The 13,796-nt window shown below is 52.0% G+C and overlaps 3 protein-coding genes across 4 annotated transcripts; 2 read left to right on the top strand and 1 right to left on the bottom strand.

Annotated features, from left to right (window-relative positions):
* Positions 1–22: 22 nt before the first annotated feature.
* FOIG_14210 (uncharacterized protein) lies at positions 23–6,360 on the bottom strand. 2 transcript variants are annotated; one of them, XM_031215419.1, is made up of 3 exons: positions 4,613–4,772; positions 3,139–4,534; positions 23–3,076 (listed from the first exon to the last, which is right to left on the bottom strand). In XM_031215419.1, exon 3 carries the CDS (start codon positions 2,729–2,731, stop codon positions 1,445–1,447), a length of 1,287 nt encoding a protein of 428 aa, XP_031054814.1. In that variant the 5' UTR covers positions 2,732–3,076; positions 3,139–4,534; positions 4,613–4,772; the 3' UTR covers positions 23–1,444. The 2 variants fall into 2 exon arrangements, with proteins under 2 accessions (XP_031054814.1, XP_031054813.1); XM_031215418.1 differs by having other exon boundaries at positions 3,139–6,360.
* Positions 3,124–6,360, top strand: FOIG_14211 (enoyl-CoA hydratase). Its single transcript, XM_031215420.1, has 2 exons — positions 3,124–3,190; positions 3,248–6,360. Exon 2 carries the CDS (start codon positions 5,237–5,239, stop codon positions 6,107–6,109), a length of 873 nt encoding a protein of 290 aa, XP_031054812.1. The 5' UTR covers positions 3,124–3,190; positions 3,248–5,236; the 3' UTR covers positions 6,110–6,360.
* A 71-nt stretch (positions 6,361–6,431) lies between these two features.
* FOIG_14209 (uncharacterized protein) lies at positions 6,432–13,574 on the top strand. Its single transcript, XM_031215417.1, has 2 exons — positions 6,432–7,618; positions 7,675–13,574. The coding sequence occupies exons 1-2, from the start codon at positions 7,205–7,207 to the stop codon at positions 13,462–13,464; spliced, it is 6,204 nt and encodes a 2,067-aa protein (XP_031054811.1). The 5' UTR covers positions 6,432–7,204; the 3' UTR covers positions 13,465–13,574.
* The last annotated feature ends 222 nt before the right edge of the window (positions 13,575–13,796 follow it).

Here is a 13,796-nt window from a genome sequence, read left to right as displayed (position 1 = left end):
ATTGATCGATTAGATCGAATCAAAGTTTGTGCTTCATCGGTGAAATTGCTTCTGTTGGCTTTGAGCCGTGTTGTACTGTATCTATCGTATTGTGGGATCTTATTCAATCTTGATGCGCTTTGCAGCATCGCTTTGTAAACAAGACAGGGTTCGCTGAGAGTCACTGAGGCCTCACTGTAACCTCCGCTTTTACAGCGGAGCCCCCCCATTTCGCATCTCACTACTTCCTTCAGCCTTTGCCTCTGGCGTGGGATTGTATTACCTAGAGCCAACCAACTGCGTGATCTTGGCACCACGATACAAGGATTCCCATCAGGCGTGTTCTGTCATGTTCAGCCAACACGTCGGAACACTCCAAGACGTCGTTAAAAAAAAAACCCTGCATCAGCTGTCGACGTTCCGCGCTTGGCAAACTAAAAACCCATCGGAAGCTCGCCGTAAAAAGCCCATATTTCTCTCTTGGCAATCATCAATAACTTCCTCTTGGCAAATACAGCTCCATTGCTCATCATCAGTAGCCCTACAGACCATGCCCATTTATGGCCAAGACTGCATAACGAGGCTTGATTCTGGCCTCACAACCAGCGGACCAAACGCCACAAGGGGTCAAGTCCTCCAGGGGTCGGTGCCTCAACCGCTTGAGCCGCGGGTTGTGGGAGGAGAGTCACTCCACTGAAGGTCGTGAGACCAGACCCCTGAAGCTAGGAATGGGCTTTCTTTGCTCGGCCAACTGTTTGTGCTTTGGTGAGAAAACAAAGTTTGGGCGAGGCACGCGATCTCGTTGCTGCAAGCCTCGACGCAGTTTATCTGCCGCTTAAACAAGCTTAAATGACGGCTGCAACCGGCGCAATTTCATCCAGTTTTCGGAGCTCATTTGCGTAAAAAAGACGGGAGCCGTAATGAAGAAAAGGGTCCCCCACGCTAGCTCCGTGTCACGAGAGGGTAATTCATGACATTTCCGGAAGCGAACAACAGCCGACCAATGTTCCGAAGCTCATTCTAGCTGTATCTCCCGTTGGCTTGATTACCTTGCAATGGAATTGCTATATCCAGAGTTTGCGGCTGGTGAAATCGGCAGATTACAAGATACCTCGCTGTAGAACGTTGATCTTCAATCGCAACCTCTGCATGTAATTGAAGCTGATCAACAGGATCGGCAATGCCGTTGCGCCTTGGCAGCGTGTCAAAGGATTCCTGATCGGTAAGATCGGATCACCGCTTGGCCATTATCTTGGCAGATTTATTCCCGTTGGAGTGCGAATTGTCAATTGTGAACCGCTTCACTCATGCCCAAACGTCACAGCCCGTCGCCAAGAGGTTGTAAGAACGAACAACAGCGATAATAAAAATTGACTGATGATAAACGAGTCGCTAGCATTATTTTACTATCCAATGGCTATCAAATTTCCAATCCAACAACTTTTAAAGACATTTTCCCATTCATTTACAGCTTGGGCTCAAAGCCAAAGGTCGTGCCAGCGACACGAGGCTTGCCCTGATTGAAGGGGCAGATCTGGAAGAAGCGCTCCCGAGAGATCTTGACCAGGTTGGATCGCTTGTGAGGCAGGTCCATCCACTTGTCTTGGTGAAGACCAAAGATCATCTCATACTTAAGAACGTTTTCGCTAGAGAGACGAGGCTCGCCAACGACGTTCTCAGTGCGGTGGTCATCGAGGAACTCGTAGTGCATCACACTGGGCCACCATGCCATAACGCGATACTGTCCGCGGAACTTGTCGTTACCGACGAGTGAGTGTCGGCCGCGATCAAAGTCAAGACAGGCGTAGTGCTGACCCATCTTGTCCTCCTTGGCCCAGTACAGCTCAAAGTAGGCGAAAGGTGTGTCGTTGAAGTAACCCAGGACAGCGAACTGATGAGGGTCATCGTGGATGTTCTTGAGATATGCGCGATGCTCATCAAGAGTACCTGTCTCCATCCATCCAGCAGCGACACGAGGGTCGTTCTGCCATGTGTTGAAGAGACCCAGGTGTTCGGGGTTCTCGTAGTCAAGAGCGACGAGGTTGAAGTGCTCGTCAAGAGATGGGATGTACCGGCTGTAGATGTAACTACCGGCCGCAGGCTTGGGTGTTCGGCGCGGGTGACGCAGGAGAGTGGACTCAGAGGTGGGCGTCATCACATACTCCAGATGAGGCACCACGTTGGCGGAGTTCCAGGTAGGAAGCCAGATGGGCTGTTGACCCAAAGGAGAGGCACATCCCTGCCAGAACGCGCTGCGAAGAATGAGAACCTCAACGCCCGTGCTGGGCGCGGGTTCAACGCCCTTGGGAGGAGGAGGCATGTTGATGGCAACCATGGAGAGGACCAGCTCCTTGGCCAGATCCTCAGCGCCAGCGCCCTCAAGGCGAAGACGGAATTGCTCTACATCAAAGTGATATGTGAAGAAAGTGTAGAGGAACATCCACGTCTGCGCAAGAGTAGGAGTCTGCTTCTCCCAGCTCAACGACCAGACAGGACTTCTTCTGGCACGAGCATACTCGCGGTTATCAGAATCAGGGATCTTATCAGATTCCACAGCGGGAATCTTGGAGAAAACTAGATCATCTGCGTGCAGAGCCTTGGGGAAAGGCTTGCCCTCTGTGACGGAGTCGTCCTTGCGCAGACGATACGACTGCTTACCCTCAGCAGTACGCTCGAGGTAGTAAGTGGACAGATAAGGCAGAGGGAGCCTGATCTTGATTGGCGACTTTTGCTGGAATGGTTCTGAAGACATGATTGTTGGTTGTTGGCTTGTGACTACTGACTGAACTTGTTCTTTTTCTCTCCAGATTTTATTTATACCCCGATCTCGGTGTAGAAGGGTCTTGGCCCAATCAGATTAGATAAGATGTATTCCATCTTTGCTCGAGACGGCGAATATCCCGATGCCTACCGTGAAGTGGACAAGCCGAGGGAAGCAGGGCAGGGGAGGGGAGTCTGTCTTGTAAAGCTTGGAAGCGTGGTCGAAGACGTCGTGTTGAATCCGGTCTGTGCCGATTATCCGCGGTCCCTGCGAGCTTTGCAGTGGGATCATGCCACTAAGTAGACGCTAATTAGGGCCAAGTGGATGGGATGTACGCTAATTTGAGGCGCGGAGATTTAGAAAGGAAGCTGTTGTGGGGTTCTGAGTTTTTTGCTCGCTGTCATGCTGAGAAATTTCGTCTGGTGTTGGTGAAGCTTGTGAAGTATCGAGGTGTCTGCAAGCTCTACCCTATAGAATGATGGAAAGTATTATCTAACTTGCGTCAAGTTCTTCTCATTCCTCGATTATAAGAACTTATCCCTTTAATCCGCTTCGAATGGCCTCCGACGTCACGAAAGCCGTAGTGCACGGAGGTTGCATGAAAGCTTGGCTCGTTCTTGGTGGTCCCGGGATGACATTCACGCCACCGACTTTCGCTTCACCACTACGAAACACGGCTTGCCGAGCTCTAATCAATCAATTTTTGCCATCAATCAGATTAGATTAGATTGATACGTCCTGCGAATCGCGAGTACCCGGCGACAGATGGCTTGAAGCTAAAGCATCACTACGAGGCTTAGGGTAGGAGTCTGGCGATGCAGATGGTGAACAAAAGACGTTACAATTAAACCGATGCAACGACTCGTTGGGTATGAACTTGGGTGCATAATTGGCAATGCAATGGGGATTACTATTTTTGTACGGCCGAGCGAAGCAGAGCGGTAAATCACTTGGTTTGATGTGTCGAGTTGATCGAATACACGAATTTCCAGTGGTTTGCTTGCATGCGCCACCGAACAGGCTACGATACGTGCCATCACAAGCTGGAAGGCAGATTCCAAACGGTGTAATCAGAACCCAGGTGAGTTATTAACTGTGACGCGAGGCTGTTTGGTAGAATTATGGCTCGAATGGAATGTCTACGAAGCCATGGTCACGCAGCACCTAGAGAGTTGTTGACTCTTGGTCGCGTAACAGCGCAACACACGCGACGGAACCGCATGCTCGACAAACGCCTCCATCAGTCCCCCACGCGAACAAACGTAGAAGTAACTTGACTTTTGAGTCTTTGGAAGCGATCGGAAAGAAGTACTTTGCTCGAATCACTTGATTGCGCAAACTGCGGCCTTCTTCCAGCGCTACCGCCGACCACATCACAAATGCAGGTCGTCACCAGCTGCCCCCACGATCAATTGGACCGTTGCGCAAGCTCTCGCAGCATCACGAGGAGGTGAATGGAAAATATTGAAGCAAACATGACCTTGCAAACACAATTCAATGCGCAAGAAAAAAGAAAAAAAAAGTAGCCGAAATACTGTGCTTCGCAGGCCTTGTTGCGATCGCGAAAGCCCCTGCTTGGCCAGCGCCCCCTCAGCTTTCGCACCGCATCACGCTCTCACTTTTGTTTTCAGCCGCTGATTCAAGAGTTGATCTAGGGCCTCGATGCATATATCGCTCATTGTTCATGCCCAATCACGGGGCCATTGACTCGTGTGTGAATTCGATATCATTCTTGTCGAGGCGAGAAAGGCGCGGTCTCGGTTCGGAGGGAAACAGTGGCTTGCTTGCTCCCAACTACCGATAGCACCGGGACATGCTTGTCAGCCAAGAGAGCCACATTTGGGCGTAAGTGGAAAAAGGAAAAACACAAACCGTTGCCAAGGCAGTGAGATTCACGTTTACATGGTGTTTTTCGGCCCTTGCAAGTATTCTGTTGCGAGTCTTTGAAGGCGCAGTGAATGAAGTTCTGCTGGAGCTCCTTGGCCCAGCCTTCTTCACGTCAGAGCTGGCAGTGATCATCCCCCAAGCTCTTGGAAATGTCATAGCTCCCATGAAAATTTTGCTCAACTGTCCGATCTCGGTGCTACGCTAGCATCATGCACGATCATGAAAAAGAAATTCCTAGAATGCAGCATGTGATGCATGATTGCCATGTTTGCCCTGGATTATCAGATGTGATTGATTAGATTCTCAAACGGTTCATTCCGTAGCTCGACGCCAAAGCGACCAGGTGCCACGCGCTGGAGGGGGCGTGCCAGCGATCGAGGAGCAGGGATCTTTTCAACTGAACCCTTCTGGAACTCTAACGCCGGCTTGGGTCACATTGCACCATTTTTTTATCTGATCTGAACAGAATCATCAAAAAGTGCTGGCCATTGAGCATCCTCGGCTTCATCAGATAAACCCTGCCGGCCTGTTTTTATCACCGAGTGCAACACATAAACGCATACTCACCGAAGCATACACCATCCACAATCCTTCAGCAAATCGATCGCCATGGCGCAACACACGTTCAATCGCCAACCACCAGCCCAAAGCTATGGCCTCGTGTCATTCCCAGCACAACACGTTATGCTCATGGTCTTCAACCGACCCAAAGCCCTCAATGCAATGACCAGCGACGCAGAATATGAGCTCGAAGCTCTCTGGGAGTGGTACGACGACGAGCCCTCACTGCGCTGCGCCATCGTCACAGGCGCTGGGCGTGCATTCTGCGCTGGCATGGACCTCAAGGAATGGAACCAGATCAATCAGCGCAAACGAGACGGAATTCCCGAGAAGAGACCCATGGACCCGCCCACGACGGGATTTGGCGGCCTTTCGCGTAGGAGCGGAAAGAAACCCATTATCGCCGCTGTAAATGGTCTGGCGATGGGAGGCGGTTTCGAGATCATCGCCAATCTGGACCTCATTGTCGCTGCGAAGAGCGCTACCTTTGCTCTTCCTGAGGCTAAGATTGGTGTCGTTGCTAATGCAGGCTCTCTACCAAGACTAGCAAGAACAATTGGTCGCCCGCGCGCCACTGAAATGGCTCTCACAGGGCGGAGCATCAGTGCTGCAGAGGCCCGCGAATTTGGCTTTCTCAACGCCATTACTGAAGACGCCCCACCGGACAGCGATGTGCTGGAGCGACCAGTGGTGCAAAAGGCGCTGGAGTACGCTGCGCTCATTATCAAGAATAGCCCCGATAGTGTTATTGTGTCTCGTGCGGGTATCCTTGCGGGCTGGGAGCACGGGAGTGCTGAGAATGCAGTCCGGGTGCACCGTCAGACGTGGGACAAGATCATGGCTGATGGGCACAATTTCCACGAAGGCGTGCAGGCCTTTGTGGAGAAGAGGGCTCCGAGATGGGTGGATAGTAAGCTATGATGCATTGCAGTGCATTTATGAGGCATTTTCTCTCCATATTTTTGTTTAGTATAGAGCCCGACATACTTAATTCACATTAGAGCTAGCCACGGCGGTTTCAGACACTGAGAAGTACCTTACAGACGGGTTCAAATTGTTCAGTGGCTTGTGGTGTGACGCCATGGCCAGCAAGCTCGTGTGGAGAATTCACTGATCCTTGTCAATCTGATCAGATAATGAACTTATCAATCACCCCACCACACGAAAAGAAAAAAATGTCGCCTCGGCTTCATGGGGGTCATCACTTCATCCACTACGTCCCCGCCGACATGTCGATTATTACTACTCTCCGTATGGTAACGGGACGAAGAGAAACCCTGTTTTCTCTTGGGTTGCAACGCTGTTACATGGCGCGGTGGAGAGGCCTGCAACTCGACCACTTCAGCCAGGGCCAGTCCTTTTCACTTTCATCGAACCATTTGCTACATGCGATACCACGCGGATGAATCCTTTACCAGAGCTCTGGCTCTGCAGCATGCGTTCATGCGAACGTGTATTCCCCCCTGATTGAAGAAGCAGCCTCATTCACAACCGCCTTGGCAGAGCAACCTCTCACTGAAGCCACCCATCTCCCGCTCCCTTCTTCTTGCTTCTTTAGCCGCACTAGTTCCGTAAATTTCACACGGGAAGCTAGGATGTATCCAAGGGGCCCATCGAGCGTGGGGCTTTCATCCTCTTCACATCGATTCACGCACGGATTAGCGTGCCGAGATCAGCAATGGACGACCGATGAGCAGACGAGACCCCAAGACGGACACCCTCCGAAGTCGCCCATGATGGGAAGCTCGGGACCCTGAGTGAGTGAAGCTTCAAAGGTCCCCGTCTACCCCCCACACAGCTTGTATACGATATGCTCAGGACGGATGAAAACCTCTGTTCAATACGTAATGGTGTTCCTGCAGTTTGGGTTGGCAGTTCTGCAATAAAATAGTGGAGGCGTTCATGTAGAGTTTCTCGTCGTTGCAAACTGCATCTGTATTCCCATCGTCTCCGGCGGGATCTTCTTCCAGCCCACCAAATACAACATTAAAACAAATACACACAAAATAGCCCATCATGGGAGACGTTCAGTCGTCGGCGCAGCCGCGGGCGAAGGGTGTGCGTTATGACGTACCTGTTCTTCGCAAACAACAAGACCAAGATAGCTATGAGCTTGAAATCCTACTACTAGCATGGACGCTTCTTCTGTATCGTCATGGCCACGGGAATCATGTTGAGTTCTCGTGGGGTTTGAGCGAAATTGGTTCTTCAACGTGTCGCACATTCACCCTCAACACATCGAAGCTGCAATGGGATGGTAGCGACTCTGTCGCATCGGAGCTGAAGGTGTTCCGAAACTACCTGCAACAAGAATTACAGTCAGAACAACCTTTTGAGACAAAAGGATACAAGTTCTTCTTCAATGATGAGGCTGCGACAGGCGAGGTCGTCACTAACGTGACCGAAGACGGCGAGTTGTCAGTGAACTGGGTAAGCGCATGAGCCTCACCTCTCATCTCCACCAACTAATGGGTTGTGCGACACAGGGAAACGTTCAAATCGAAGCGATACTAGAAGACGAGGTTCTGTGGCTCCGGCTGACATGGCGCGAGCCTCTAGGCGCAGAGTTCCTTGCCAACCACTTTGCCCAAGCCCTTGTAGAAGTTCTCAACACGACACTCACCGATTCGACCGCAACAATTAGCTCCGTCCTACCACTAGGCGAGCTGGACAAGTCTGTGATATGGAACTGGAACAAAGACCTTCCTCCGCCAGTACCCATGTGCATTCACACACTGATCGCTGAGCAAGTGAGGTGGCGCCCTGATGCGCCAGCCATTTGCTCATGGGATGGCGACTTCACATACGCAGATGTTGACAGACTATCGACACTCCTTGCGCAACATCTTATTGATCTCGGAGTCAAGGTCGGCGATATTGTACCTCTGTGCTTTGAGAAGTCAAGATGGACGACAGTCGCAGTCATGGGCATCATCAAAGCCGGCGCAGCTTTCTCACTCCACGATCCCAGTCAACCCATGCAGCGACGACAAGTTATGGCTCAACAAGTCAACGCGACACATATTCTCACTTCGAGAGACCAAGCGGAATACGGCCCGGAAATCGCACCCGACGCAAAGCATGTCGTTGTCGATACAGCGACTCTCGACTCTTTGGCCAAGACGATCCAAGATCCCCTCCGAAAACTCCCCGACGTACCGCCCGAATCTCTCCTATATATCATCTTTACTTCCGGTAGTACGGGTACGCCGAAGGGAGTTATGCTCTCGCACGAAACATATACTGCTAGCGCTCTTGCGCGAAGCACGGGAATTGGATACTCGAGCACCTCACGATCGCTCGATTTTACATCATATGCTTTCGATGTCAGTGTCGATAGTATTCTGTGCACGCTCATTCGTGGTGGATGTCTTTGCATTCCCACTGATCAGGACCGTGTGAATGATCTCAGTGGTGCGATCCGCCGCTTGAGGGTTAACATGGTTAACATCACACCCTCTGTCGCACGTATTCTGGACCCCGATATTATTCCATCGCTTAACAGTCTTGGTATCGGTGGCGAGTCTTGCTCGGCTGGAGATATTGCGATCTGGGGCCAACATACTCGAATTGTCGTTGGTTATGGTCCCGCTGAATGTACGATTGGATGTACTGTCAACCCCAGCGCAGCGGGCAAGCCGTACGTCAGTATCGGACCAGGCACAGGTGCCTGTATCTGGCTCGTTGATCCCGATGATCACAACAAGCTTGTTCCTGTGGGCGCTGTCGGCGAACTGCTCGTTGAGGGTCCAATTGTCGGCCAAGGATACCTTGGTGATCCGGAGAAGACGAATGCGGCCTTCATCCACGACCCCGACTTCCTCCTCGCTGGCGCTGGTGGAATTCCCGGTCGCCATGGGCGTCTGTACAAGACAGGCGACTTGGTCCGATATGATCCAGACGGTGAGAAAGGCTTCGTATTCGTTGGTCGCAAGGACACTCAGATCAAGCTTCGTGGCCAGCGTGTAGAGCTAGGAGAGATTGAGCACCACATCAAGAACCTTCTCCCCGTGGGCGCTGAAGTCGTCGCTGAGATCATCGCACCAAGAAACCAGAACAAGGAGTCTATGCTGGTAGCGTTTATCGCTGATCGCGAAGCTAAGGATGATGGCGATGCTCGGCAAATTGACTTCCCACCTCGCCTGCGCGACTCGCTCGAGACGCTCAACGAGAGACTCTCGAAGGTCGTACCAGTGTACATGGTGCCTGCGACGTATATCACCCTCTCCAAGATTCCCTACCTTGTCTCTGGGAAGACTGATCGAAAGTCTCTTCGCGCCCTCGGTGCTGAGATCTCTGCAAACCTTCAGGCCTCAGCAGCTTCAAATGAGTCCTCTGAGATCCGCGAGCCAGAGTCTGAGGCTGAACTCTTCCTGCGCGACTCATGGTGTCGCCTGCTTGGACTTGAGACAAAGCAAGTCAGCACTACACACAACTTCTTCACATCAGGCGGAGACTCCGTTCTTGCAATGAAGCTCGTGCCAGTCATTCGAGACTGGGGATACACGCTTTCCGTCGCTGATATCTTCAATTACCCTGTTCTCGCCGATATGGCAAAGTCGATGCAGAAGGGAGATAAGAGCAAGGGTGTTGATATGCAGATTCCTGAGTTCTCTCTGCTGAAGGATAACATGGACCGCGATGCCCTGCGCGCTGAGGCTGCTGAGCAATCGGGATGCGACTTCAGTGCGATCGAGGATATTTACCCTTGTGCGCCTATGCAGGAGATTCATATGGCTTTCTACACGCGATCGAAGGAGAACTATGTCGCGCAACGAATCGCCGATATCCCCGCCTCGAGTTCTGTTGACAAGCTCAAGTCCGCTTGGGATTTCGTGTACAAGGAGAGCCCCATCCTTCGCACCCGCATTGTTGAGTTCAAGCAGCATGGCTTCATGCAAGTTGTCGTCAATGAATCGCTTCAATGGAAGGAGGTTGAGTCTTCGCTGGGGGAGTTCCTTGAGGAAGACAAGAAAGAGCCCATGTCGCCTGGCGCGCCGCTCTCTCGCTTCGCCATCGTCACCGACAATGCTCTCGACAAGCGATACTTCGTTTGGACGGCCCACCACGCCATTTACGACGGATGGTCTACAGATCTCATCGTCGAGCATGCCCGCGCTGCGTACAAGGGCGAAGAAGTATCGCGACCTGCTCAATTTAAGCACTTCATTCGCTACCTTGCCGAAGACTCACGCGAGTCGTCTAAGGACTACTGGAAGACTCAACTCGCTGGCGCTACAGGACCCCAATTCCCAACCCTGCCATCGCGCTCTTACATCCCCGATCCTACCTCTCTGACTGAGCGCTTCATCAAGCTTGACAAGGCTGCCAAGTCCGACATCACTATCGCTACCGTCATTCGAGCTGCGTGGGCTCTGCTGGCGTCGCAATACTCCATGAGCGACGATGTTGTTTTCGGAGAGACGTTCATGGGTCGTACTATTCCTCTTCCTGGTGCTGAGCTCATTGAGGGTCCCATTCTCGCCACTGTCCCGGTTCGCATTCGTCTCGACCGCACGACTACAGTGCAAGAGTTCCTTCGCGCAGTCCAGGAACAAAGTGTCGCTCGCTCTGCGCATGAACATCTTGGTATCCAGCATATCCGCCGACTGAGCGAAGATGCTCAAATTGCTTGTGAAGTCACTATGGGTCTTGTCGTCCAGCCTCAAGACCCCCAGCCTTCTGAGACAGAAACCGATGAGCTGCCTTCTTTCCGTGGGGGAGATGCCGCTCTTGAGGCCCTGCACTTCAACTCGTACCCTCTCATGTTGGCTGTGTCTCTTCAGAAGACCGGCTTTCGCTTGTTGGCAAGCTTTGACTCGGAGCTTCTCAGCCCCGTCCAAGTTCAACGCGTGCTGTCGCAGTTCGAGGTTGCTATCAACCAGCTTCGCGGCGACGTGTCGCGCTCATTAAGTGACATCACATGTCTGGGTGAAGAAGAGTTAGGAGAGATCTGGGAAGCCAACAAGCAGGCACCTGTCTCTCCCAAGGACATCTCGCGATTCCTGTCCAGCGGCGACAAATACCCCACGGTCCAATATATTCCTTGGATCGTGCAGCCTGGTAATGAGAAGCTTCTCATGCCGCTTGGAAGCACCGGAGAGCTCCTGCTTGAATCTGCTTCTGTGCGCGACGATGCCGATGTTGTTGATGCTCCCGAGTGGTTGAAAGATGGTGCGCTGGGCTACCCTGGCCGACAAAGTAAGCTCTTCCGTACTGGAGACCTCGTCAAGTACACCGATGATCTGAGCTTGGTGTTTATCGGTCGTAGGGATGATATGGCTAGTCTTGACGGTCGCGTCGTGGATCTCAATGCTACGAACCTTGAGCTCAAGCGCCTGCTTCCTGGCACTGCTGGAGCTGTGAGCCGACTTGTTGTTCCCAAGGGTTCGAGCAGTCAAACTCCCGTGGTTGTCGCATTTGTCAAAGACACACCTGCGAAGGATGCTCAGTTGCTCAAGCTCGGTGTCGATACTGAAGATGCATCACTGCCTTTGGCGGAAGATGTCTCTGTTGAACTTGCGGCGGCAATTATCGGCCTCAACAAAGCAATGGTTGAGACCCTTCCACCTTATGCCATTCCCTCAATCTGCATCCCCCTCTCTAGCGCCGCAGACATCAACTCCATGGAGACTCTTGCTTCGGAGGTGTCTCTGTCGCTGGTCGTCGAACTCCGCAAGTCCTTCGCATCTCTCAAGAAGACAATTGCCGACACCACAGTCTTGACCACCAAGGAGCGCGTTCTTCGCGCTTCATGGTCAAAGTTCCTTGGCATTGAGGAGGAGAAGCTATCGCTGGATGACAACTTCTTCCGCCTGGGTGGTGACTCCATCGTGGCTATGCGCATGGTCTCTGCTTTGCGACATGATGGGTACCGTTTGTCTGTCGCAAGCATTTTCCAGAACATGCAGCTCCGGGGCATGGCTAACTCGTTGGTCGAGATCTCGCCCGAGGCCAGCGAGAGTGCGAAGAAGTACACTCCCTTTTCGCTGTTGAACACCAAGGATGTCGATGGCTTCCTCGCCCAGGCTATTCAGCCTCAATTGGCCGACCTGACCTGGAAGATCCAGGACGTTCTACTCGCCACTGGACCCCAGCATGGCGATGTCAAGCAAACAGTGTCTGCCCCACGAAGCTCAGTTCAGTACAACATGCTTTACCTGGACCAGTCAATTGACACCGCCCGTCTAGTCGACAGCTTCCAATACCTCGTGTCACAACACGCCATTCTTCGAACTGTTTTTGTCCAACATGAGGGACAGACTTTCCAAGTTGTCCTTGATGAATTGAAGGTGCCGGTCACGGAACAGAGCGTCGACGGCTCAATTGACGACGCTGCCAAGCAGGTCGCAGAGTCGGATGCCAACACCAGCACTGATCTCGCTTTCGGCGCTTCTTTCATTCGCCTCTTCGTTCTTCGAGGCGAGACTGAGAACGCTTTCATGATCCGTATTTCGCACGCACAATACGATGGTGTCTCTCTGCCCGAACTCCTCCGCCAGCTTGAGCTTCGCTACCGTGGCCTGGAGATCCCCGCGTCGGAGCCTTTTGAGACTTACATCCAGCACCTCTCAACCGTTAAGCCTCAAAACGTGGAATACTGGCGCAAGAATCTTGAAGGATCATCATACACTGAGATCGCTCCTGCTGCGGAGCCTCAGCAGAAGACTGCATTCATGACCAAGGATGTTGACATCTCTGGAGCCTCACCTCACACAACACACGCGATGCTTCTCACTGCTGGCTGGGCCAAGGTACTGTCGCAGCACCTCAATGTCTCCGATGTCACATTCGGTGGTATTGTCTCCGGTCGCGACGTCGATGTCGCCGGTATTGACACCATCATGGGTCCCTGCTACCAATACCAGCCCGTCCGCGTCAAGTTCGAGCAAAACTGGACAGCTTCACAGCTCCTGGACTACGTGCGCAGTCAATCAGTCGAGGGCAGCCAACACGCTACGCTAAGCTTCCAGGAAGTGCTCAAGGAGTGTACAGACTGGCCTGCAGACACTCCCTTTTATGGGTCTTTTACCAACCATCTCAACAAGGAGTTCTTCGACTCGATTCCTTTCGCTGGAACGAAGTGTCGCGTGGATTACTCCATTCCTCACCCCGAGCCTGCCACACCACCTCGTATTGTATCATTTGTTGAGAACGGTAGAACTCAGATTGGTATTGAGGCTGACGAGGAGCGTCGGGAGTTCTGGGAGGCAAGGGTGGAGGAGCTGGCGCGTGTTATTGAGGGGTTTGTCAAGAACCCTAACGATTTGATCTAGTTTTGGGAATTTTCGCATGTTTATTGTTTTACGGATAGAAAGGGCATAAGAATTGGTTATCTATTTCAGTTACTTCAAATAAAGCGATTCACATCGAATTTATCATCAGGCTCGTCCGAATCTTCAAAAGGCATGAAGCTTGCTTTGATCCAAGGTCAACCCCACCAAGTTACTGAAAGAGGCTCCTAAGATTGCCCTAAACTTGCCTAAAATTATCATTACAGGGCCTAAACTCTTCTCACTTCAGTGGACTGTCTTGTGTTCAAGGGATTATTTGCACCACGCTCTCTTCAAACCTACTAATCTTCCGATGATGCGCATGACCTGCGCTT

The sequence above is a fragment of the Fusarium odoratissimum genome, assembly GCF_000260195.1.
Source record: "Fusarium odoratissimum NRRL 54006 unplaced genomic scaffold supercont1.39, whole genome shotgun sequence".
Taxonomy (NCBI): domain Eukaryota; kingdom Fungi; phylum Ascomycota; class Sordariomycetes; order Hypocreales; family Nectriaceae; genus Fusarium; species Fusarium odoratissimum.
The sequence above is the reverse complement of the archived record's forward strand: the minus strand, read 5'-3'. Positions and strand labels throughout refer to the sequence as shown.